The sequence below is a fragment of the Carettochelys insculpta genome, chromosome 1 (genome assembly GCF_033958435.1).
Source record: "Carettochelys insculpta isolate YL-2023 chromosome 1, ASM3395843v1, whole genome shotgun sequence".
NCBI classification, from domain to species: Eukaryota; Metazoa; Chordata; order Testudines; family Carettochelyidae; genus Carettochelys; species Carettochelys insculpta.
The window spans coordinates 149,007,876-149,032,776 of record NC_134137.1 but is presented as its reverse complement, the minus strand read 5'-3'; the positions used below and the strand labels follow the sequence as shown (position 1 = coordinate 149,032,776).

At 46.4% G+C, this 24,901-nt stretch overlaps 1 protein-coding gene across 2 annotated transcripts in view; it reads right to left on the bottom strand.

Moving 5' to 3' along the window:
- Positions 1-22,047: 22,047 nt before the first annotated feature.
- The window catches only part of MOSPD2 (motile sperm domain containing 2), a 60,920-nt gene continuing 58,066 nt past the window's right edge, over positions 22,048-24,901 (bottom strand). For both annotated transcript variants that reach the window (XM_074993210.1, XM_074993203.1), the window contains exon 15: positions 22,048-24,339. In XM_074993210.1, the coding sequence (XP_074849311.1) occupies positions 24,193-24,339 (147 nt within the window). In that variant the 3' untranslated portion in view covers positions 22,048-24,192. The remainder of the gene's footprint in view (positions 24,340-24,901) is intronic.

Genomic DNA, 24,901 nt, shown 5'->3' with positions numbered 1-24,901 from the left:
GGATTCAGTACCTGGCCCTATATTTGTGCACGTGTATCTTCTGGGGGAAGAGGATGCCAGCAACAATTGGGAACTTACTTCAATCAGATCTGAACATGTCTCTCAGGAAGGAAGAAATGTGTTAGAGTTAAGGGTAAATTCTGTTCTGAAAACCAGCTATGGATAAATAGCACATTTTCACTCAAAGATCCACTCTTTGGAGCAGATTCTGTGCTGTGATTTTCAAAACATAACAGGGAAGACCCAAGGCAGGAGAGTGGAAGGGGGCTCTTTGCCATTCGGGTACCTCATGTACTGTCTATTGCAGTTTCTGAGTACCAACGTCAAAATAGCCCTATGAGAAAGCAGTGCTGTAATGTCCATTTTACCAATGGGGAACTCAGCCTCAGGGAGATGCCTATGCCACACACTTATCTAGTCTCTTGTAGACTGAAATATGTTGCCTAATTCTGGTTGTTTGGATTTACTGTGCAGTGGTTGGCTGGTGTTGGTGCCCAGTGATATATGGGAGGTCAGAATAGCCTTAAATGCTATGACTTGCTCAAGGTCACACAAGAGGCCTGTGATGGAACAAGGACATGTACCCAGGTCTCCAAGGTCCAAGGCTACGTTGTAACCACTGAACCATTGTCCCTCCCTCTTGAAGGGCCATATTCCTGAAGCTTGTACAGTTCCCACTATTGGTAAGAGTAGCCCCGGACCAAACAACTGCAGACCACAGGATCTAAAATTATCATGGGCAAGGCAGTATATAAGAGCAGAGCTTTATGGTGTTAACTATAGAAATACACAGCCTGACTCTTTTATCTATGCAAAATTGCTTTACACCAGATTTACCATTTTCTTGAAATCAAGTCTATTCTGTCTCCATGGCAGGATTTTTCCAACACACTTTGCTCTGTTTCACATACAATCTCTTCCAAAGCTTACTACAAGACTTAAGAGAAATTGGAAATGGAAACCCCTATCCTAGACAATTGCCTAGGTAACCCTCAGCTCAGAGCAGGATTATTCTGCTCTGTGGGAAGCATTGGACAGCTGACGCAGTGACTGGAATGTTGTGGAACTACAAATTATGGAACACATTTCATGCTATACGACTTGGAACCACAAACTCAAACCAGATGGTTCATCTGTTACTAAATAATAAATTATTAGGCCTCTCCCTTGAAAGGAAAGCAGGACTTATCACAGAAGGTAGGACTACAAGCAACTAAAATGGCCTCTTGTTGTTAAAGATAATTCTTATGAGCTGCCTCTCATTCATTATAATGTCTCATCATGTGAAAAAGGCATGTTTTATTAGTGAGATAATTTTGCATTTCACATGACATCACTACTTCCTTATGGGAAAATAATAAAATGTATGCCAAATGAGAATTAGCAATGATACCCCATCATTCTGAAACAACATCTGTTCCATTGTTAGGATTGAAATTAACTTCCCATATTATGACTGATTTTTAACCCCATCTTCTCCCCCACAAAAAAAAAAAAAGAGATTGATGCCCCTGGAATTTTGTATGTCACATCTCATTCATGCTTTAAGATTTCGTGAAGTTCAGAAAAAAATAGGAAGAGCTGATAGGAAGAAGGCGATTTGAAAGTCTGCGGGGTCCTCTTGAAAAGGGCCCCATGTAGACGAGCTGCAAGCGAGCAACATGTGGCACTCTGAAAGTGTCGCGGCCAGCAGCATGCTAATGAGGTGCTGCATATTCATTTCAGTCCCTCATTACTATTGTCCGATTTGGCCATTAACATGGCCCTTTTGAAATTTGGGCCAAGTGTGGCCACAACCATGGTGTGTTAAAATGCTGTTGAGTATTTGATGGTTTTCATTCATTCATACATGAAGTTCCCCTTTTTAAAGATACACAAAACATAACTTAAAGTAAAAATCACAGAATCCTAGAGCTGGAAAAGACTCCAGGAGGTTATCAAGTCCAGCCCTTACAATAACACACAACATCACACAAAATCACACACATCTTATATTTATGGCTGAAGCACTATTTAATCCAGGCTTTATTACAGTATCTTCTGGTCTGATACAGAGGTGGATGTAAAGCATGACATGGAGAAAAGGAAATGGATTGAGGGGTAGAAAACTGGAATAAAGGGCACAGGGCAGGAGTGTAAGTAGGAGCCAGGAGCCAGGGAAGTAGCAGAGCTTGGAGAAGTGGGAAGAGAGGGCCTGGCACTTTTTCTACAATCAGCTCCATTGAATTAACAGAAGTAGTCCCTAGCTGATTGAGTAAGAGCTAGGTACATTCATAAGTGTGTGCAGAACTACAGTCTATGTTTATATGGCACCCACTAAATGTACTGTAACAAAGAAGTGATTATTAAGTAATGATTAATATACTGTGGGAGTGGGAGAAAGGAGGATGTGGCACAGCCACACTTCTGGCTGGAAAAGCAAAACACTACAGTTAAAAAAGAAGTTGAGGGAATCCCTTTCCTTTCACCCCCACCCAGTCAGACATAGCTGCATTCACCACTGTTAAAAGATTTTTGTTATATTGTTCTCCTGGTCCAAACTCATAAGCAAAAGCTGCCGTAGTCCAGGGAGCACCCTGCCCTTCTGTAATATAAGAAGGTAGATTACAACACTGCATCCTGCCACACTGTCACAATAGCTTTAAGCTGTTGCTTCATAGCACTGGGCTACTAACATGTTATTGGGTGATCAAGCAACCTAAGCATGTGATGATAATGCAGTATGTCTCAGTGATGGATTGTTATCCGGTCCTGCAGCAATCCAGCTGCAATCTCGAGTGCAGTGAAACCATGTGAATTCACTCTTTCTTTTCCCTGACACCCTGTAAACACTTTGCTGGGCTTCCAACTTAAGGCCTCTTTATCTTAAATTGCTGCTAGTCTCCATTAAACCTCCTCATAATAGTCTCACCTTACAAAATTACTTCTGTTTACTGATCAAATGTATAGGAGTGAGTGTATTTTCAATGGCAAACCAAAAGTGGTAAAATATCTTATTAAGAATACTGTCCAAATTGCCACTTCAGCTTTCTCAAAAATCTCAAGGCCTCTAATTAAATGGTTTTATTCACCCATTCTGGTGTATGTTTAATTCTCATTAGCCTTCATGATAAACATGCTTATGCTTCAGAGAGCAAATAACTCACAACTCATACAATGAGCACATTGCAAGGTAACCTCTTTGCAAGGTTAGCACATAATTGTATATTTTAAAATGTTCCTGAAAACGGAACTGTTTCCCCCTAAGTTTCTGGAAATGTCCTACAGCAATTAACAATCTGGAGTTAGCTGATGATTTCCATTACTTGAATATTACACAATAACTCAACTTTTGTAACAGTCTGGTGAGTAAAATATGTCATGAAGACATTAAAGGTTTTGTGTAATTGTGTATAATTACCTGCAAGATTCTCTCCACTAGGCGTTATATTGGGCAAATGTCTTTCCCCACAGGCTTTAGGAAGTGATCTATGAAAGTCTTGGCTTCCATTTGCATAAAAATGAGCTCATTTCAGCCAGTGCCAAAGCACTCAAATATCACATGAGAATCGAACTCCGTCATGTTACATTTCAGAAGTTTTCAGCACTACAGCAATGATTCACTTGGCTGGAGACCAGAGGCAAATGACAAAATATTACTCTACTCTACTCATTCCGCAAACCTGGCCCATGTTCTACGTTGTCTCTCTTTGACTCATTTAAAAGTAGGATCTTACAAAGGGACATGCTGGTGAAAATTACTGTTTCTACCACTACATACCTGTCCAACCTTCATTTTTAACCATAAGTTTATTGCTTGCTTTCATGTACAAGTAAATCTTCCTGGCCCAGATCATTAATAGACAGAGCAGTTCTGGCACACCATGAGCTGATATGAAAAGTTCTCATCACTCATTTCTTTTGAAGAAAAACACAGCACTTTTAGATCCCATGGTTATGGGGCTAGCCTTTGACTCAGAAAGCCAGGTTCAGTTCCTGGTCCACCACAGATTTGTGCAGCTTTGCACAAGTCACTTGGGCCTTGTCTAGAGGACACAGCAATATGTTTTGCTGGAGCGTCATTTCTAAAGCGAACCGAAGTGTTGCTCGCTAACTAGCCTATGTCGATCTTGTTATCATACAATAAAAGTTCCCTGAAGAGCTTTAATGGAGTGCAGTTTGCAGTACTACATTGATGTACCCTAGGGAACTTCTCGTGTGTGCCGGAAGGGGCTACAGGGGCCAGTTAGTGCGCAAGACATTGGCGTGCTGTAAAAATCACACTTCTGTAGGAGGTATGGCCATGGCATTTAAACAGCTCTCTGTCTCAGCCCCTCAAAATAGTTAGGGTCCGTTGATTGATTTCAATAAAAGTTAGGAGCCCAAATATCATGGAGGATCTGTGTCTCCACTCCCCCTTTTACTTCCCTGCCTTAAAGGATGCAGTAAATTTAATAGATCAAATAATTGTGGGGTGCTCAGATACGTGGTGATGAAGATCACATGGTCGAACCATAGATAGGGCTGTGTGGGGATTAGGGCTGCATCCCAAACTAAACAACTGGGACATCTGAAATAAACTTGATCCCACAAAATTTGATAGCTGTCAGTGTGCACTGAACATCCTTATGGATTTCCCAGGGAAAGTTCCTCAAAAATAGGGAGGATCCTGGGAAAACCTAAACAGGATTGGAAACCTGCCTGAATGTCTGCCAGCCCCACATTGGCTCTGGTTCATTTTCACACACAGTAAAGAAAATTCTTGAAGTCATTTGCATACTAGTTCCTTGCTAAAATAAAGTGGTGGCACTTGTGTAATTCACATTCTGAGGAGACCACTCGAACATAACCAAGTCCAATACCATCTTTATACCTCTCGCAACCTCACAGTGGCTCTTTGACATGAAACTGAACTTCATCACTAATTTTCAGTCCTTCAGCTTCTCTTTCACAGGAAGTCCTCCAAGCAATATGAGGTATACCCCCATTCACTAGCCTTTCCACTCCTCCCAAAACCCTTTCAGAGACTGGCAGATGCACCCTTCCAAACAGGTGGAGAATTTCACTTCATACACTTTTCCTGGGAGCACTGGTACCATTTCCAATATGCAGCCCCACTTTGAGCTCTGCGGTGGTTCTTTTTCAAGTTCGTAACAGTGGCTGTGCACCACCTTCCCACTACTATTGGAACATGTGACTAGGGGAAACAGGTCATGTAAAGAGGGAGAGGGAAGCAGCCAGAGATAAGTCAGTCACTCAAGCCATGAATCTGCACCCAGTTCCAAGTTTAAGGGGTCACAAACCCACATTCTGGAACATCCACTGGTGATTAAGCAAATTTTTTTTACGTGCATCATGTCATAGAACTGGAAGGGACCTCAAGAGCTCTTCCAGTCCAGTTCTCTGCCTTCACACTAGGACCTATCACCATCCCTGACAGATCTCTTGAAACGCTCCCTCAAGGATTGAACTCCCAACTCTGTGTTTACAAAGCCAATGTTCTAAGCACGGAGTTATCCCCTCCCCTTGAAAGTGTTAGTTCAATTGTCTTGTTGGGCTGAAAAGTTGCAGTCTGCATTAAGCACACATGTTGCTGGTTTGCCATGAATCAAATTATTTGGTCTAAAGTTTCTCTCTTTTTCTTCCAAAGTCACCACTTGGGCTGTGTCTAGACTGTGGGGAACTGTCGGCAAAAGATTTTCCCAACTGTTCTGTTGGGAGAGGCTTTTCGATCATTTGGCCCATCCTCATGGGGCCAGATGTTGGAAAGCCCCCCTCCGTTGAGACATCCCTTCTTCCTCGTGGACTGAGGTGTGCAGGGATGTTAACAGAATGCTCCTGAAGCAGCAGACCCCTTCCAAGAGATCTGCAGTCTTCACGCACGCTCATAGACAAACCTTCTGACAGGTCAAGACAGAAGTTTTGTCGACAGAAGCCTGCAGGCTAGACATAGCGTTGGTTAGCCTCCCAGCATAAGGTATCTTTTTGATTACAAGTTTATAATATTAATATACACACGGCCTCTCTTTGTAAAATGTCTGTAAGCCTCCAAATATATTTACATTCAAATGATTCTTATTGAAGACAATTATTAGTTGCCTTGTCCAGGTCCTTTAGTATTATTAGTTGCCTTGTCCAGCTCCTTTGGTTCCTGGACCTTGACACCCACAGTCTCAGCATCTCTCAAGTTGAAAAGTTACTCCCTTTAGGCCTGTGGATGTCTTTTTTCTCCACTGGAATTTTTAGTTTTCTGTCAAAGCTTCTCAACATGTTTCTTGCTGGTTTCTGAGACCTGAAACCTCAAAAATGACAACACTGTACATCACCATGAATAGCAGAGAGTGATGATCAGAATAATGGTGCATCTACCTGTCCACTCATATTTACTATCTCTGGCTACAGCAGCAAATACACTGTGTCCCTGTCAGAAACGAGTTAACATCTGGAGAACAGAAAAGGAAACATCCAAGTCCCAACCTAGATACCAAAGAACTCAAAGATTTGTATTTAGTGGGAAGTCACAACACAGGGATGCAGTTTACATGTCTCTCTAGAGGTCTCTACACTTATCCCCAGCTTCATCCTGCGTGGGAACAAACACCAAAAGATGAAGGACCTCATGTTTTTCTCCCCCCAGTTCCTGTGACCTCACACCTCGGGATGAACAGTTAACGTGTTCCTGGTCAACACAAACTAGCGGGTTATGGAGGAAAGCCTATTTCTTCAATAAGACCTACATCCTTTAGGCCATCATAGGTAGTAGTCAACATCTTGAGCTGAAATCCTAAGCAGAAAGTAGCACATAAGAGCAATATGCTTTCCCTGAGCACTCCTGTTCAGATTATGAGCAGCAACAATCTGACCTTTAAGTTTCCCATGAGCTATTGAATGTTAGCCCCAAGCAGAGCACGCTACTGAGTCTAATTTGGTTAAGGAACTTTGATAATCTTTGAGGCCTTCTGTCGACAAAACTAGGGAGCATCCATGTTACAGATGCACTCTGTCAAGAATCCATTGACAGAAAGAAAGGTTACTCACCGTAGTAACGGTGGTTCTTCGAGATGTGTCCCCGTGGGTGCTCCACATTAGGTGTCGGGCTCGCCCGGCGCCGCAGATCGGATCTTCCAAGCAGTTTCTGCCGGACCGCGCATGCGCCGGTGCGCGCCGCTCCCCCGCGCGCTCCCGGCCATGTGCGCGATCCGGTCCCCGCCAGTTCCTTGACCAACCGCCTCGGATGCTCCTGCAAAACACTAAACAGAGATCCGGAGCGGGGAGGATGGGCGGGTAGTGGAGCACCCACGGGGACACATCTCGAAGAACCACCGTTACTACGGTGAGTAACCTTTCTTTCTTCTTCGAGTGTCCCCGTGGGTGCTCCACATTAGGTGACTACCCAGCAGTAACCCAAGATAGGAGGTGGGTAATCGGATTATGTGCAGCTTGTCCCCGAGAGGACCGCTGCCAAGAGACGGGTATCCTCTTGGAATACCCTGTGAAGGGCGTAATGTTTGGCGAAGGTGTCACAGGATGACCAGGTCGCCACTCTGCAAATGTCTTTTAGCGCAACGCCCTTGAAAAAAGGCTGTTGATGCTGCCACCGCCCTAGTGGAATGAGCCCTGGGCGTGGCCAGTAAAGGAGTCTTTTTGAGTTTGTAGCACATTTTTATGCAAGATACGATGTGCTTAGAGATTCTCTGCGAAGAGAGACATTCTCCTTTTGATTTGGGAGCGATAGAGACTAGGAGCCTATCCGTTCTCCGGAAGGACTTGGTCCTGTCCATATAGAAAGCTAGCGCCTGCTCACGTCCAGGAGGTGTAGGCGCACCTCTTTGTTAGAGATATGAGGCTTTGGATAAACAAGGGTAACAATAGGTTCGTTAGTATGAAACTCAGAAAGAAACTTTAGGAACAAAGGCTGGATGCAGCCGTATGGTTACCGCCTCCTTGGAAAAACAGCGCAGGGCGGCGTTGCCATAACTGCCTCAAGCTCGCTCACCCTGCGAGCCGACGTGATTGCGAGAAGAAAGGTCGTCTTCATCATAAGGAGGCGGAGGGAAACCGTGGCCAAAGGCTCAAACGGTGGTCCCCTTTTCGCATTAAGCACCAGGTCCGAGTTCCACAGAGGTGGAAGCGGTTTCTGAGGGGGGTATAGGCTTACCAGCCCTTTGAAGAACCTGGTAACCATGGGATGGGCGAACACCGTGTGCCCTTCCTCTTCGTGTCTGAACACCAAAATGGCGGCCAGGTGGACCTGAAACGAGGATAGCGAGAGTCCTCCTCTCTTGAGGTCCAGTAAATACTCTAATATCACAGCCATAGGCACCGAAAGGGGGCTAGCTGTTTGGTAGAACACCATGCCGTAAAGCGAGTCCATTTCTGCTTGAAGGTCTTCCTGGTGGAAGTCCTCCTGCTACTTTCTAGGACTTGCTGCACTTCCTCCGTACATGTGCTCTCTAGGGAGCTGAGCCATGGATTAACCACGTTTGTAGTCGCAGGCTTTGGGGGTGCGGATGCACTATGGACCCCTGGGCTTGCGTGAGCAGATCCCGCGCCACCGGAGGGGACATCGGTGGCCGGTCCGACATGCGCAGGAATAGGGGGAACCATTGCTGTCGATCCCACGTTGGGACTATCGGGATCATTCAGGTTCCTTCCCTCCTGGCTTTCTGCAACACTTTGTGGATGAGCACTGTGGGAGGGAAAGCGTAAAGCAGGGGGCCCCTCCATGAGATCGCGAAGGCATCCCTCAGGGACCCCCGTCCCAGTCCTGCCCTGGAGCAGAATCGTGGGCACTTCTTGTTGTGCTGAGTAGCAAACAGGGTCTATCTGGGGAAAAACCCCATGCGTGGAAAAATCGGTTGCAGCAGATCGGGACGGATCTGCCACTCGTGCGTGAGTGCGAAACGCCTGCTCAGCTGGTCTGCCTTCACATTGCGAGCGCCTGGTAAGTACGAGGCTTTCAAGGTTACATTGTTGGCGATGCAGCAGTTCCACAACCGGACTGCTTCTATACATAAGGCACGGGACCGAGCTCCTCCTTGCCGATTTATATAAAACATGGTGGAGGTATCGTCTGTACTGATCCCGACTACCTTGCCTTTCAGTTGGTCTCAAAAGTGTCTGCAGGCGTTGAACACTGCTTTGAGCTCCAGTATATTTGTGTGCAGTGACTGCTCCATAGAGGACCACAGCCCTTGCGTCACCTCTTCGCCCATGTGTGCTCCCCACCCTATGAGGGGGGCATCTGTAGTAAGAAAAACCAATACGTGTGGTTGGTGGAAGGGTACCCTTGTAAGCAGGTTCTCGGGGTTTACCCACCATTGCAGGGATTTGCGCACCTCCGTTGTGGGCGACGCCATCCTGTGAACAGTGTGTGCTGCCGGTTTGTATACGCTCGCCAGCCAATGCTGCATGCTGCGCATGTGTAACCTGGCGTTCTGTTCTACGAAACGTTGCTGCTGCCATGTGGCCCAGCGGCTGTAAGCACGTCAGAACCGGCACCATAGGGCTGAAGGTGAAGCCTTGCGCGAGGGAGCCGATGGCCCGAAAGCGAGTCTCTGGTAGATACGCCCTCGCTGTAATAGAATTTATGCGTGCCCCTACGAACTCTATGTCCTGTGCGGGGTCTGTCTTTGATTTTGTCAGATTGATAAGCAGGCCGAGCGAAGAGAACGTGCCTGCTGTGACACATATTATGCGTAGTACCTCCTCCTTTGAGGCCCCTTTGAGTAGGCAGTCATTCAGATACTGGAATATAAATACCCCCTGTCTGTGCAGGTAGGCTGACACCACTGCCAAGGTCTTGGTGAAGACTCTGGGGGCTGAGGAGAGCCCAAACGGTAGGACCTTGTAAGTCAAGGGCTGCGAACCAATCTCCATCGTCTAGTGCCGTAAGGATGGAGGCGTTTGTGATCATCCGAAAACGTTGCTTGCGCAGGTACCGGTGAGGCCTCGAAAATCTAAGATGGACCTCCCCGTGAGGAAGTACCTCGAGTAGAACCCTCTCCCTTGCAGTTGCTCCGGCACTCTTTCCACTGCCCCTACGAGCATGAGATGGTCTACCTCCTGCTTGAGCCTCGCTACATGGGAGGTCTCCTGGAGGTGGGGCCCCGGGTGGAGGTCATGGCGGTGGGAGCAACTGGGAGGGGATGGCGTACCCCGTGGCTATGATCTCCAGCACCCATGTGTCTGTGGTGATCCTTTGCCACTGGTTATAAAATGGTCGGATGATGGCCTTGAGCACTGGTTTCGTGCCCTCTGGAAGCGAGTCCATGAGGGAGGTCAACCTAATGTGGTTGTTGAAATTATGGTTCGCTAGATGCGCTGCGTAATTTGCCATTGGCAACAGTAGCGTGGAGGAGGAGTAGACCTTTCTGCCCAACAGCTCTAGCTTTTTGGCATGTTTGTTTATTCCCCCACGTTGCGACGACTCCACCACCAAAGAATTTGGTTGTGGGTGGCTGAACAGGAACTCCATGCCCTTCGTGGGCACGAAGTATTTATTTATTTTCGCTCTTTTGTGGACAGGCGGAATAGTCGCAGGAGTCTGCCATATCATAGTGGCAGACTCCAAGATTGCGTCATCAGCGGTATGCTATTTTGGAGGAGGCCGGAGGTCTCAGATTTTTGAGGAGCTTATGGTGTTGCTCTTGCACCTTTGCTGTCTGGAAGCCTTGCGTGAAGGCCACCCTCGTAAAACAGCTCTTGGAACTGTTTGAGATCGTCCGGAGGATGGACGCCCCCCGGGGCCGTAGCCTCATCCGGGGAGGAAAGCGAGGAACCGCTGGGGTACGTCTTTCTGGACCCTTCCGGTTCCTGCTGATGATGGTACACCCTCTCACTAGAGGTGTGCGAGGAAAAATCTCGGGGTTCCATAACCAGTCCCCCCTGAGATGCTTAAGTCTCTGTCCCCGGTCACAATTGCCCTCGGGGGTACGAGATCGTTCGTAGGGATCTTTCCCTAGTAGATTGCCGATGGTGTCTATGCCCTGCGTGGTAGGGGCGACCACGGCAGTATAAGCACTGGTCTTGGGAAGGTGACCTAGACCACTCCCTTGGTGCATACGCTTTGCGTCTGGGGGAGGGAGACCGTCGAGACCCTGGAGAGGTGGTCCCAGCCAGGGTGAGGCTGGTTGCAGAAATGGAGAAGGGGGCTCCGGGTAGGCCAAGGGGGGGGGGACCCCTGCCTTCTAGTTGGAGTCTGCAACATAGCGGAGGGCTGTGAGAAAGCAACTACACAGCCCTGTGCGGAGAGGGGCTGCAATGCCTCCTCTTGTGTGCAGTCTTCCCCCTCCCTTGAGGAGGTAACTCCGCCCCTGACATACAGGGGATCCCGGCCCCGTCCGCACCGAGCTCGGCACACTCGAAGTCGGTGCCGCATGTGCGGTGTCCTTCGGTGCCGGCAGGCTGCGTGCCTGCGCGCTCTGCACCGCCGGTTTTCCGGGGGTCGGTGGTACCGGCGCTTGTTTAGCCGCCGCCCTGCCTACGGTGCGGGGCGGCTGGCTGATTATCGAAGGGTGAGCCGCTTGCACGTGGCTCTCCGTGCCGCCGCCGATCAGCTGTTGCTGCGGCTGGGGGCTGCTCGCTCCTCCCGTCCCGCTCGTTGTTGCTGCCGGCAGGGATCGGGCTGGGGGGCATACAGGGCATTCCGGCGTCCACACCAAGCTCGGCACGCTCAAGGGCGGTGCCGCACGTGCGGTGTCCTCCAGTGCCGGCAGGCTACGTGCCTGCGCTCTCTGCACCGCCGGTTCCCCAGGGGTCGGTGCCGCTGCCTGCGGTGCCGCTGGTACCAGCGCTTGTTTAGCCGCCGCCCTGCCTGCGGTGCGGGGCGGCTGGCTGATTATCGGAGGCTGAGCTGCTTCCACGTGGCTCTCCGTGCCGCCGCCGATCAGCTGTTGCTGCGGCTGGGGGCTGCTCGCTCCTCCCGTCCCGCTCGCTGTTGCTGCCGGCAGGGATCGGGCTGGGGAGCATACAGGGGATTCCGGCCCCGTCCGCACCGAGCTCGGCACGCTCGAGGGCGATGCCGCATGTGCGGTGTCCTCCGGTGCCGGCAGGCTGCGTGCCTGCGCGCTCTGCACCGCCGGTTCCCCGGGGGTCGGTGCCGCTGCCTGCGGTGCCGCCGGTACCGGCGTTTGCTTAGCCGCCGCCCTGCCTGCGGTGCTGGGCGGCTGGCTGAGTATTGGAGGCTGAGCCGTTTCCACGTGGCTCTCCGTGCCGCCGCCGATCAGCTGTTGCTGCGGCTGGGGGCTGCTTGCTCCTCCCGTCCCGCTCGCTGTTGCTGCCGGCAGGGATCGGGCTGGAGATACTTTCCTCCGTTTCTGCGCTGATGGAGTGAGGGAGGCAGCTTTCCTTTTAAGGGCCCCGGAGGGTCCCTCCTGCTGCGGCCGCTCCGGCGCTTCTGGCTGGAGGGCCTTATCAAGAAGCAGCATTTTTTTTTTTTTTTTTTTTTTTTTTCTCTTGTTTTAAAGCCTGAAGAGGACATTGTTGGTGAGTCTTTGAGTTTTTAAGTGGGTACTTAGCACCTTCTTTGTGCCGTTTTCCCCGTCCGATGGCCTGCCTTAGCAGGAGGGCTGATAGCCCTAGCTCCTGGCCTCCGGCGCTTGTTACTGGGACTGGCTGAGCTGTCCCTCTCCTAGCTTGTTCGTTGTTGTTTTTTTTTTTTTTTTTTTTTTTTACAAAATAACAACCGGCTAGCTTATAGTAGCCTAAGTGCCTGAAAAAACTTTAAGAAAAAACAGATAAAGTCGTTGAATACACTACTTGGCCTTAGCCTAGTTGGATTCCGTCTGCAGCCGACGGCGGTTAAGAGGAACTGGCGGGGACCGGATCGCGCACATGGCCGGGAGCGCGCGGGGGAGCGGCGCGCACCGGCGCATGCGCGGTCCGGCAGAAACTGCTTGGAAGATCCGATCTGCGGCGCCGGGCGAGCCCGACACCTAATGTGGAGCACCCACGGGGACACTCGAAGAAGAACGCAGCAGTTTTCCCAGAAGAGTTCTGTCTTGACCATCTGAGGCATAGTGCCTCTGTCAACAGATTCTGTAAACAAAAAAATATTGTAGATGCCCTGGGGGGGGCTCTCTGTTGACAGAGAGGCCTTCTGGTTCACCAACTGTCCTGCTTGAAGAGCTTCTGGTTGGGTGTTCTGTTGACAGAGGGCTGGTTAGTCTGGCCACTCTCTGTCAACAGAGGGCACTGACAGGGTCAGCCTGTATTAGATGTGGATGTGTTCTGTAGATTGTGGCTCTGTTGGGAAATATCTGTCAACAGTGACTTCTGTCACTTCTTCATTGAAATTTGAGCTTAAGCTTCTAAGGCTACAACTATATTAGCCTGGAAGATTGACCTACTCAGGGGTTTCAGGGACTCACAAAATCAATCTCTCAGGGATCGCAGTCAAGCCCTGTACTCCTCGTGAGATGTGAGAAGTAAGGAAAGTTTACAGCAGAAACTCTTGTATCAACCTCGTTCAGTAGGAATGGCCAAGTAAACCGAGTGCAGATAGGCTGATTTTAGCTATGGAATTGCCATAGCTAGAACTGTGTATCTGCAGTTGACTTACATTGCCTAGTATAGGCGTTGCCCAAGTGTCTAAGCCATTTTTGAATATGAGACTTTGGGTGGGGCAGAGGAGCCAAAACACTGTAGTCCTCCTCCATTCACATGAACCGAAATCATCTGAGTGCATTTGGAAACTTTACCCATGGACAACACATCTGCACAGGGAAGCAAAGGGGAACATACCCCAACCTCGTGCTAAGCATGTAGGAGTAAATGGGCAGTATGTGTCTACGTTCTCCTGCAGCAAGTGGGCAGGGAATGCCTGGTGTCTCCGCTTCACCCAATACACTTGCTAGTACAGCTAAGCTGAGCTGGGAGTGTTGTAATTTGTTACTGGTCTAGGGTAGAAGTACTTGGTCAACAATCTAATTGTTGTAGCCACTATAACTGCCATGGCTGATAGAAAAATTAGCTGATCACAAAAGCCTGGAGGAGAGAAAGAACTAATTAGCCCTCAGCTGGCTGACCTGATTAAAGTCAGGAAGGAAGTGCTGGTGGAGGGCGCCAAGCTGAGCCAGAAAGAATTCCCGAGAAAGGAAGCTCTCTTCTCCGCCAAGCACCCAAGTAAAAGGGAATAAAAGAGCTAGACATTTATAACTGTGATACTGCATTGTACAAGTGTCTGTGGAAGGGTTTATAATAGAGTACAGACTGTCTATTAACAGAAAGTGGGTCTGAGCAGTTCCTGGGGCAGCAGGGCACAGGGATGGTGTTATTCTATCATAGTTAATAATGCTTCTCTGGATTCTAATACACAGTTGATGCAAAGAGAAAACCCGGACAGTACCTCTGAAGCACAACATTTGCTGGGACTACTCCTGGGATGATGAAATTTACACACACATGATATAGCCTGCAGTAAATCCAGCAACGTTTTGCTGTCTACACTGTTGACCTACATGCATGGACCCTAATATTTGTACAGCAGTCCAGGAATCAGGATACTTATTTACTGCCCCCTTGTGCAGAATCAGGTTTGTGGGCTATGTCAATACTAGACATAGAAGTCGACTGCAGGGACACAATTTTAGCAATGCCAATAGCATAGCTAAAATCAACTTAGCAGCAGTCCATTTCGATGACTGTGTATGGCTGTGTCTACACTAGCCCCAAGCTTCGAAATGGCCATGCAAATGGCCATTTCGAAGTTTACTAATGAAGCGCTGAAATACATATTCAGCGCTTCATTAGCATGCGGGCTGCTGCGGCACTTCGAAATTGACGTGGCTCCCTGCCGCGTGGCTCCTCTTCAAAAGGACCCCGGCTACTTCGAAGTCCCCTTATTCCCATGAGCTGATGGGAATAAGGGGACTTTGAAGTAGGCGGGGTCCTTTCAAAAAGGAGCCCTGTTGGGACGAGCCGCGCGGCAATGAGGTGCACCAATTTCAAAGTGCCGCGGCCGCCCGCATGCTAATGAAGCGCTGAATATGTATTTCAGTGCCTCATTAGTAAACTTCAAAATGGCCATTTGCATGGCCATTTTGAAGTTTGGGGCTAGTGTAGACACAGCCTATAAGGAAGAAGGTCAATAGGAGCATTTCTCCCATTGACCTTCCTTAATTCACCACTTGTGAGGAGTTCTGGGGTTAACTTTGACTCCAGAAAATGTTGGTTTTTGTATGTGCAAACCAAAACCCCAGAAGATCGACCGAGGTGTAGATGAGCGAACTCTTTGAGACAGGCACCACCCCTTTTCTCAGGCTTTGAACACTACTGGCACACGATCAGAAAAATAACAGATGTACATAAGTTTAAAGCAGAAGATTTATGAGAATGAGAATTTCTTTGGTCAATGGTTTTTGTGCATATGAATGTGTACAAAGCAGCATTATAGCATGGGAATTATAGTCCTGCACAGATGCCGGAGGGTTAAGCATCAATGTGTATGAGCTAGTTGTACTGGATTAACGAGACATCTGTGGTGCTTGTACAGATCTGCTTTTCCTTTTAACAATTTACTAATTGTGCCATGCTAGAAAAAGAAAGAAAAAAACACTTAAATTTTCTTTGTGTTTATTTTACACACTACTTCTGTCATCTGTATTTATTTAAATGATGTTCCTCATTTCCGACGTTTTCCCTGAGGCTGGGGAACAAGTGTTCAGAGCTGGCCCACGCTGTCAAAAATGAAAGTACTTGGAAATGATTGTAGTGGAGATGGGAGCTGAGGAAACACATGGAAGTTATTCAAAAACACAGGAAACAACACATGATTCATTAGCATGCCTCATCACTGAACTACAAAATCTAATTCAGCTTTCTTCCTGAAAGGATGGCTGAGCTGGTGGGTACTAGCCTCAGACTCATAGGACTGGGACTCTGCTCCCAGCTCTGCTAGACTTCCTGGTTGATGCAGCCAGTCCCTTCGGGTCTGAACCAAAGCCCAAAAAATGCCAGATGGAGTCTCTGCCTTCCTCGACCCCAAACCCTACAGAGATTTATCCCTGTAGAACCAGAGAAGCTTCTGTCATCCCAGAGTGTTGAGTATGATGCTGTGAAGGATGCACTCTCCATGATCTCTACTGAGCACCTTTGTCCAATGTGTACCCAAGATAAGGAAATACCTGGAATCTTAGTCCTTGGCTTTTCATGCTGTCTAATGTGCTCAGTCACATGGCTATTTTGTGGTACACACAAGGACTAGGAACAAAGAGGAAGCCATGCTAGTCTATACACTATCAAAACAAAAAGCAGTCAAGTAGCACTTTAAAGACTAGCAAGTGCAACTTGACTGCTTTTTGTTTTGACAAGGACTAGGGAGAGTCCTAGGCTTTCAAAGGAAGACACCAAAGGTAAGTACACTAAACTACTGAGTTTCCTACTCTTTCTAGCAAGACTCAGACACAGTCTCCAGGATTCCTTCAATGAGAAACCCATAGCTATTCACCCAATTATAAAGTTTTTACATGTACACACAAATATCTGTGATCGTCAGCACAGATTTATCCACGGATAATATATAACAGCGTTTTAAAAAAGAATTGTAGAATCATAGGGTTGGAAGGGACCTCAGGAGGTCATCTAGTCCAGCCCCCTGCTTCAAGCAGGATTAACCCCCACTAAGTCATCCCAGCCAGGACATTGTCAAGCTGGAACTTAAAAACCTCGAGGGATGGAGAATCCACCAAATCTCTAGGCAACACATTCCAATGCTTCACCACCCTCCTGGTGAAGTAGTTTTTCCTAATATCTAACCTACACCTCCCGCTCTTCAACTTCAGACTATTACTCCTTTTCTGCCATCTGACACCACTGAGAATAGTTTCTCTCCATCCTCTTTAGAGCTCCCCTTCAGGAAGCTGAAGGCTGCTATTAAATCACCCCTAAGTCTTTGCTTTTGTAAACTAAACAAGCCCAAATCCCTCAGCCTATCCTCATCGGTCGTGTACTCCAGCTTCTTAATCATTTCGTTGCCCTCCACAGAACCTGATCCAGCACATCCACATCCTTTTTATACTGGGGGGAGGGGGGAGATAAGAGCTAGATAAATTCATGGACGTTAGGTCCATTAACAGCTACTAGCCAGGGTGGGTAAGGAAAGGTGTCCCTAGCCTTGTCAGAAGCTAGAGATGGATGGCAGGAGAGAGACTGTTACCTGTTTGGTTCACTCCCTCTAGGGCACCTGGCATTGGCCACTGTTGGCAGACAGGATACTGGGCTGGATGGACCTTTGGTCTGACCCAGTATGGCCGTTCTTATGTTCTTAAGCAAGACTCAGATGGAGCTAAGAGAAAAAGACATTTGAACTATCTTTTGAAAGATAGCTCAGGAATATCATTGTTTCTTACTGAATGCTGTCACAAAGTGTGACTTTGCTGTAGCCTATACACGTCTAAGTTTCTCTCCATATTTTGCATTGGTATCCAGGAAGGGAAAGAAGGGTTAAGTCTGCTCTTTGCACACCACAGGAAACAGTACATGTGTGTCACCACACTGCCTAGGTGTTGGGTATACAAAATAAATGAGAATACTGTATTTAAATGTATTTTATGGACTTGCTTAACTCATCTTTGTTCCTTAGTGGGCAGGATATAAAGTAATCATGGCAATTTCAAAACATGATTTTATTAATCAAAACTGATGGACGTATAATGCTTAGGGTGTTGTGAAACAGGGCCCTAACAGTAATTATATATGTATATAGTATTTAATTTAACAATAATATATGTATAATAATATGTGTATATAACATTTAATTTGGTATTACATATGTGATAAAATAAAATACTATATACATATATAATTACTGTTGGGCACTGTTCCACAACACCCTGAGCATTATACTGCCATCAGTTTATTAATCAAATCATGTTTTGAAATTCTCATATATGCACGTGATGTTTCAAAAAGAGCAATTTACCAAACAGGAAGAAAACGTTAGCAAAACTGATGGGGAGGAATAGTTAAAACAAAAAACAAAGACCACAAACTCTCTAGGAAGAAATGACCAAAACAAAAGAAGTACAGTTCCACAATCAAGATAGATAATTGCTTTGGCTAAAAGTCCATCATAGCGCAGTGGCCAAGTAAAGACACCAATGAGGAACATTTTATATGAACAATGGGATAGGGAAATAGATAATAAAAATTTAATGTAAGTAAAGAAAATTGATAAGGGAAGCCAAAGACAACCCCCCCCCAAAAAATCCATGGCTGGCCAGGGTAAAAATCAAGAATTTTTCCTTTTTGACAAACTTTAGTCACTTGAACTCAAGAACTAGTTGCCATTCACAGCTTTTGTTTTCTGCCAAAAAGTAGTGGGAGTAAAATCCCTTTCAGCTGTGCTGATTGTTCATCATTTCCACTGTTCCTATTTGTAGAAGATGTTGCAACTCTTGGTGGAGCAAGTGGCCATGAGAGGGATTCCCAGAAAGGGTAAGTGTAGGGGTTGGGAAGAGAGCATGGACAGGAAGGGGACAGCGCAGCCCATCTGACGGTAGTAATCGTCCATGAATTATGGAGAAATGGAGCATACCATGACCAAAAGGTGGAATAGATATTAGTAGTGCGGGAGTCGATGGGAGGTCTTCTATTCCTTCAAAATGTTCACATTTGCTTGTTAGGTTGAGTGGGACTGAAACACTGCTAAGGGAATGGTGGGCATCATCACCATTGCAGAGTGTAGGGCCACTGGTGCCACTGAATATATGCTGAGTATAGCAGACGTTGGTATGGCCATTAACTATATTGTCTTTGTCTAGGGGCTGGTGTGTAGAGGCCAGGGGAATACAACATAGCCCTGGAATCCTTCATTATGTGCAGCACCGCATCAGTCTTAACAGGTGTGGGCGTACGGGCAGGGAGTGCTGTGGAGGATGGGGGGGCAGTGGGGGGCCTGCCAGCGTTCACCCCGCGGCCTCATTGAACTGGGCCCGCAGGGCCTCCCGGACCCGGGTCCCTTCGGGGTCCACCTGGCGACTGGGGGCAGCGGGTGGCTGCACATTGGCCCTGCCGGCCTCCACAGCTCAGCCCTGAAAGAAGGCCTCCCCCTTGCTCTCCACGAGGTTGTGTAGGGCGCTGCACGCGCACACAATCTGGGGGATGTTGGTGGGGCCCGCATCCAGGCGGGTGAGGAGACACCTCCAGCCCCCTTTGAGGCGCCCAAATGTGCGCTCCACCACCTGGCGTGTGGTTCAGGCACAGGTTGAAGCACTCCTGGCTGGCTGGCTGACAGATAGCCCCTGTATGGGTGCATGAGCCAGGGCTGGAGGGGGTATGCCGCCTCTGCGATGATGCAGAGGGGCATGGCGGTGTCCCCCACAGGGATCTCCCACTGGGGTATGTAGGTCCCCGCCTCCAGCCGGCAGCACAGGCCCGAGTTCCGGAATACCCGGGCGTCGTGGGTGCTGCCAGGCCAGTCCACGTAAGTGTCCAAGAAACGGCCCCGGCTGTCCACCAAGGCCTGGAGGACTACTGAGTGGTAGCCCTTCCTGTTTAAGTAGCGTCCTCCACTGTGTTCCGGGGCACGGATGGGGATGTGGGTCCCATCCAGAGCCCCAAAGCACTTGGCAAAGCCCAGGGTGGCAAAGCCCGCGATGGCGGCATCTGGGTCCCCAAGCCTCACGAGCCTGTGGAGGAGCACGGCGTTGATGGCACGGACAACCTGCAGGGGAAGCACATGGGAGAGCACCAATGAGGGGTATGCAGGGTGTGTGTGGCCCTCCCCTCCCCTGCCAGGGCTGCCTCCCCTTCCCCCCATGGGTCCTCTTACCTCCATGAGGACAGCCCCGACGGTGGCCTTGCCAACACCAAACTGCTGGCCCACGGATCGGTAGCTGTCTGGAGTGGCCAGCTTCCAGACAGCGATGCCGACCCGTTTCTCAATGCTGAGGGCACGCCGCATGGCGGTGTCCTGGTGCCTCAGTGTGGGGGTGAGCCACTAGCATAGCTCCAGAAATGTCTGCCGGCTCATGCGAAAGTTCTGGAGCCAGTGGTCGTCGTCCCACTCTCTGAGCACCAGCCGCTCCCACCAGTCAGTGCTCGTGGGGTAGCTCCACAGCCAGCGGCGTGTGCGGTGGGGGGGGCGGAGGGGGGTGCTGCAGGGTTCGGGGTTGCGTCCTCCTCCCCTGCGGGCAGCTCCTCCTCTGTGGCAAGGAGGTGCTCAGCTGCCTCCTGCATGGCATGGAGCAGGGCGAGCACTGCTCCTGCAGGGGCAGCTGGGTGGACCTCTGGCTGCTGCTGGGGGTCCATGACTGCGTCGCTCAAGGTGTGCGTGCCTATGGCTCTGCAGATCGCGTGCTGTGCAGGCTGTGTGTGTCTGGGAGCGGCCCTTTAAAGGAGCAGCTAGCTGTTGCCCCAGAAGCGCTAGTCAGCCCTGTGACCCTGTCTGCAGCTGTTCCTGGCACCCTTATTTCGATGTGTGCTACTTTGGCGTGTAGACCTTTCCTCGCAGCACCTATTTCAATGTGGTGCTGTCCAACGTCGACGTTGCCAGCCCCGGAGGATGTGTAGATGTTATTCATCGAAATAGCCTATTTCAATGTCGCTACATCGAAATAAGCTATTTCGATGTAGCGTGCATGTGTAGACGTAGCCACTGAGACAGAAACCCACAATACAATGGGGTAGCAGAAACTGTGGGATAGGTACCCACAGTGCATTGCTGACAAAGTCAAATCTGGCAATTCTAATGGGGACACACTCCATCGACTTTAGGTACCAGTGTGGATGTGCACACCTTCAACTTTACAGAATTGAGTGCTAGAAGAGTCGACCTTCACAAATTTGATCTTTCACAGTGTAGACATAACCTGAGATGAAACCTTAGGATAAGGCAATTAAGGTCAGGTTGGGTAACCTTTTTGGTCTGAGAGCCACAGCAGGGTATGGAAATGTTATGGAGGACCACAAATGCTCATAAAATTGAGTATGGGGTAGTGGAGGGGGGGTGAGGGCTCTGGCTAAGGATGCAGGCTCTGGCTGGAGATAAAGGCTGGGAATGCAGGAGGGGCTCTGGTCTGGGTCCAAGGGGTTCAGAGGATGGCAGGAGGCTCAGAGTGTGGGGGCTTATGGGTGTAGGCTCTGGGCTGCACTTTACTTCCTCAAGCAGCTCCCAGAAGCAGTGGCATATCCCCCTTTCAGCTCCTACCTGGAAGTATGGACAGGGGGCTCTGTGCACTGCACCTGCAATCCACAGTCACTGTCCCTGTAGCTCTCAAAGGCGACAGTTTTCAGCCAACGGGAGCTGCAGGGGGCAGTGCTTGAGGACAGGGTGATGCACAGACCTCTCTGGTTGCCTCTGTATTGGAGTTGGAGAGGGGACATGCTGCTGCTTCTAAGAGCTGCAAAGGTCAGGGCAAGTTTCAGCCCCACTCTCCAGCGGGATCTCAAAGGCTGGATTAAAATGGTTGATGGGCTGAATACAGCTTCTTGGCCATAGCTTGCCTGTTCCTGGTTTAGACCGATCATCTGCACACCCGTATAATGCCTTGGTGTCTGGCATGAAGAGGACAAATGAACAAGCCAGACACTTCTAGCAGAAGGTTTACAAATCAAGAGGCAAACGTATGCCTGAACTGGATAACCCAAAGTGACATTGTTCAAAGAAGAATTGCATGTTGCATGATCACTGAAATGTAGGACAGGCAGAGACTTCCAGCCCTCTGTACTGATGAAGTACCATATAAACCTAGACAAAATGAGAGAATTGTTCTGGGGTTCATTATGCTCTTTGCATTACATTTATCTTTATATTACATCACATCTTCACATACTATATGGTACTAAGTATCAGAGAGGTAGCCGTGTTAGTCTGTATCTTCAAAAACAAACAATAAGAAGTCCTGTGGCACTTTACAGACTAACAGAAAACTGAAATCCTAGTTAGGTTTTACAATGTGCACATGCACACAATGGTACCAAACAAAATCTTGTTAAAACCTTGTACCTATATGCCATTAGTAGACGGGTGTCCTACTGTGCTAGGAATTAAACCCTAAAAAGCCAACCCACACACCACAAAACCCAAAGATTTTTAACTCCACAATGCATTTTGTGGCTGACATTAAATGCTACTTTCTTTCTATTTCACAAGTGCATTTATTCAACTAAAATACATTAAGATGGAAAACATGTTCATCTGACAAATTATACACAGTAAATACTAACTGTATTAAAAATACCAAAAATATAGAAAATTAGCAAAACATTACAAAATTTAAATTGGCATGGATTCTAAGAATATATTTTTTTTTTTACAGTTTTACAATAAAGTGCTACTACATCCAGTCAAAATTAGTGATAAACATTTTATAAGTTAGTAAATCTTGTCTCTAATTTACATATTACTGTATGTTATTAGAACTTCATGTTATTTTTCCAGAGGTTGCTCCATAAAAATACTTTGTTGAATGTGAAATATTTGGAAATGGAAATATAGGAATAGTATGGCCAATGGTAACCAATTTTTGAATGTATTAAATATTATGGAAAATAAAAGAAGAGCTGAAACCAAAGCTGAAAAGAACCCAGAATAAATGAAAATTAAGAGACCATTGTGATAAAATGACACTGAAGTTACGAGTTAATACAACATAGCTCACCAAGCACAAACACATTTCTACAGAATCTTTCCATTATAAAGCAAATGTTCGGTAATCTTATTGGATTGATATTCTGCTTCACTAGTATTAGTCTAATAGTCTATTACCTTCAATTCTGCAGAATAAAATATTGATCAGAATTTTTTAAACTTTATTTTTTGTCAATAATGCCACACCTATAATAATTCAGGAGACACTGTCATGAGAGAGATACCCAATGTTCATCCTGTTTTTTCCACTTAAATTTGTTTTTTTGGAGGAATCAATACACTTAAAATATTAACATGAACTCTCAATATCTTTTCTAACCTATAAAAAAGCCCACAGCCATCAGCCCACCTTTAATGAAGAGACTCGTGAACAATCCAATTTGTGGTGAAAATAAGCAACAGATTACAATTTTAAGTTTCAAGCATTTATTATAAATGGTTAGTAAAAAAAGATTCAAAATGTATGAAAGATACCATGCCTCCTTTTAAGCATTTTAGATCATTTTAATATAAATATTTATAGAAAGGTGTATAAAGAATCTCTTCTAGAATAAATGCTTACTCATTTTATATACCATTCCTAAAATTCTTTCAATGTAGCAGCAGATACAGTATTTTTTCATATTCTATCTAATACACCAATCTTTTCATGACCTGGCCTGTTTCTTCCAAATATTCATGCACGATTGAAGTATATTGTGCATCATTCATTATTTTTAGCTTTTGTATGAATCATGCAGTAGACTACTGCTGACTTACTTAACAGCACATTGCTTCAGCATTTGAATAAAAAAATTCCTTCTACTTTAACTTAAAATTAGTAAATATTAAAGTAGGAAAATCTAACAGAACAAAATATCTATAATCAGGACAATGTGTTAACAAGTATTTAAATCAAATGTCTGAAATTATGGAAGTGATTTTCTCAGGGCTATATGGCTACAATTTGATGCACTGTGTATACTGTTTGGCATGACATTTATACAACAATTTTACATTAGAAAAAACAAAAATAAAAAAGATATTCATGATAAGGAAGCTCTTCTTGAACTTCAAAAAGCATGACAACCTAATCACTGTGCGCTGCATGTTCATATTTCTGTTTTCACACACAATGTGCATACACACATACAATGTAAGAAAAATCTAACCTATGCTATTGTAGCTACTTTAATGCTGTAAAAAAGGTTATTTAAATACATTTCAGCAGTCTGTTTGCACTTTTAGTACATCTTGCTTGCATGAGCATGAATGGAACAAAAAACGTCACATTTAAAGTACTTCAACCAAAAAGGGAAAAATAATATATTTTAGGCAGTTTTAAGTTATATTGTTATGTTTAATTATCTTTTCTGTTTGGTAATATTCAATAACTTGTCCAGTGAACACCGCTCCTAAATCTTCTAATATCCTTTTTCGGTATTACAAAGTATCAAGACAGTTTCAGTGAATTTCTGAGCTCTTGCAGGTCTTTAGGTTTCTTCCTTTAGCAGCAACCAGTATAACTCGATGTTATATTTTTCAGTCTCAAGGGAGGAGAGACCCCTCTCATTTTTGGTAGTTTCTGGGTTTAATGGAGCAGCATTGTATTCAGCATCATGTGCAGTACAAAGCATTGCTGTTCAGCATCTCTGAGTGTATAACAGGTAGAAGCAAAAGGCAGCAATAGCAACCAAGAACAATGCTAATACAGCTATTAGCTGTTGGAACCAGACACAGCAATCAATCTGCTCTTGAAGTCTTTTATTAACTTGTAATAACTGAGTTAGCTGAAAAGAAAAATAGGTTAGATGATATTAAATAGCTTTTTACTGAATGAACTGTACTATCTCTAGTGATTTTAGCTGCAAGTAGCTGAGAAAGAGTTACAATACTGAATTAACCAACAATATAAAATATATATAACAAAGAAGTCTTCAAGAATTCCTCTATCAGGCTGCTCTCATAATTTTGATCACATCTGTAGAAGATACTATTTTGGCGGTATAAGCAATTCTACCTTTATACAGCTACATGAGTATGTGTACATATGCATGTGTGTGCACATTAATATAAATAAAATCAAATTTTTCTACTAAGCAGCAGATAAGAACACTTAGTAATTCGATTACTTGAGGTATATAATACCTATGAAAAGAATGACAGTGCCATGTTGGAAGCTGAAAATGTAACAGAATTCATTTTATTAAGTATATAAAAATCATTAAAATAATGTCATTATTTGATTTGTGATCCTTTTGATGCATTCAATTCCTCTATCGAAAATATTTTCAGTATTGAACTTTTTTGTACTATTTCATTAAATCTTCAATTGCCATTTATAGCTGCAAG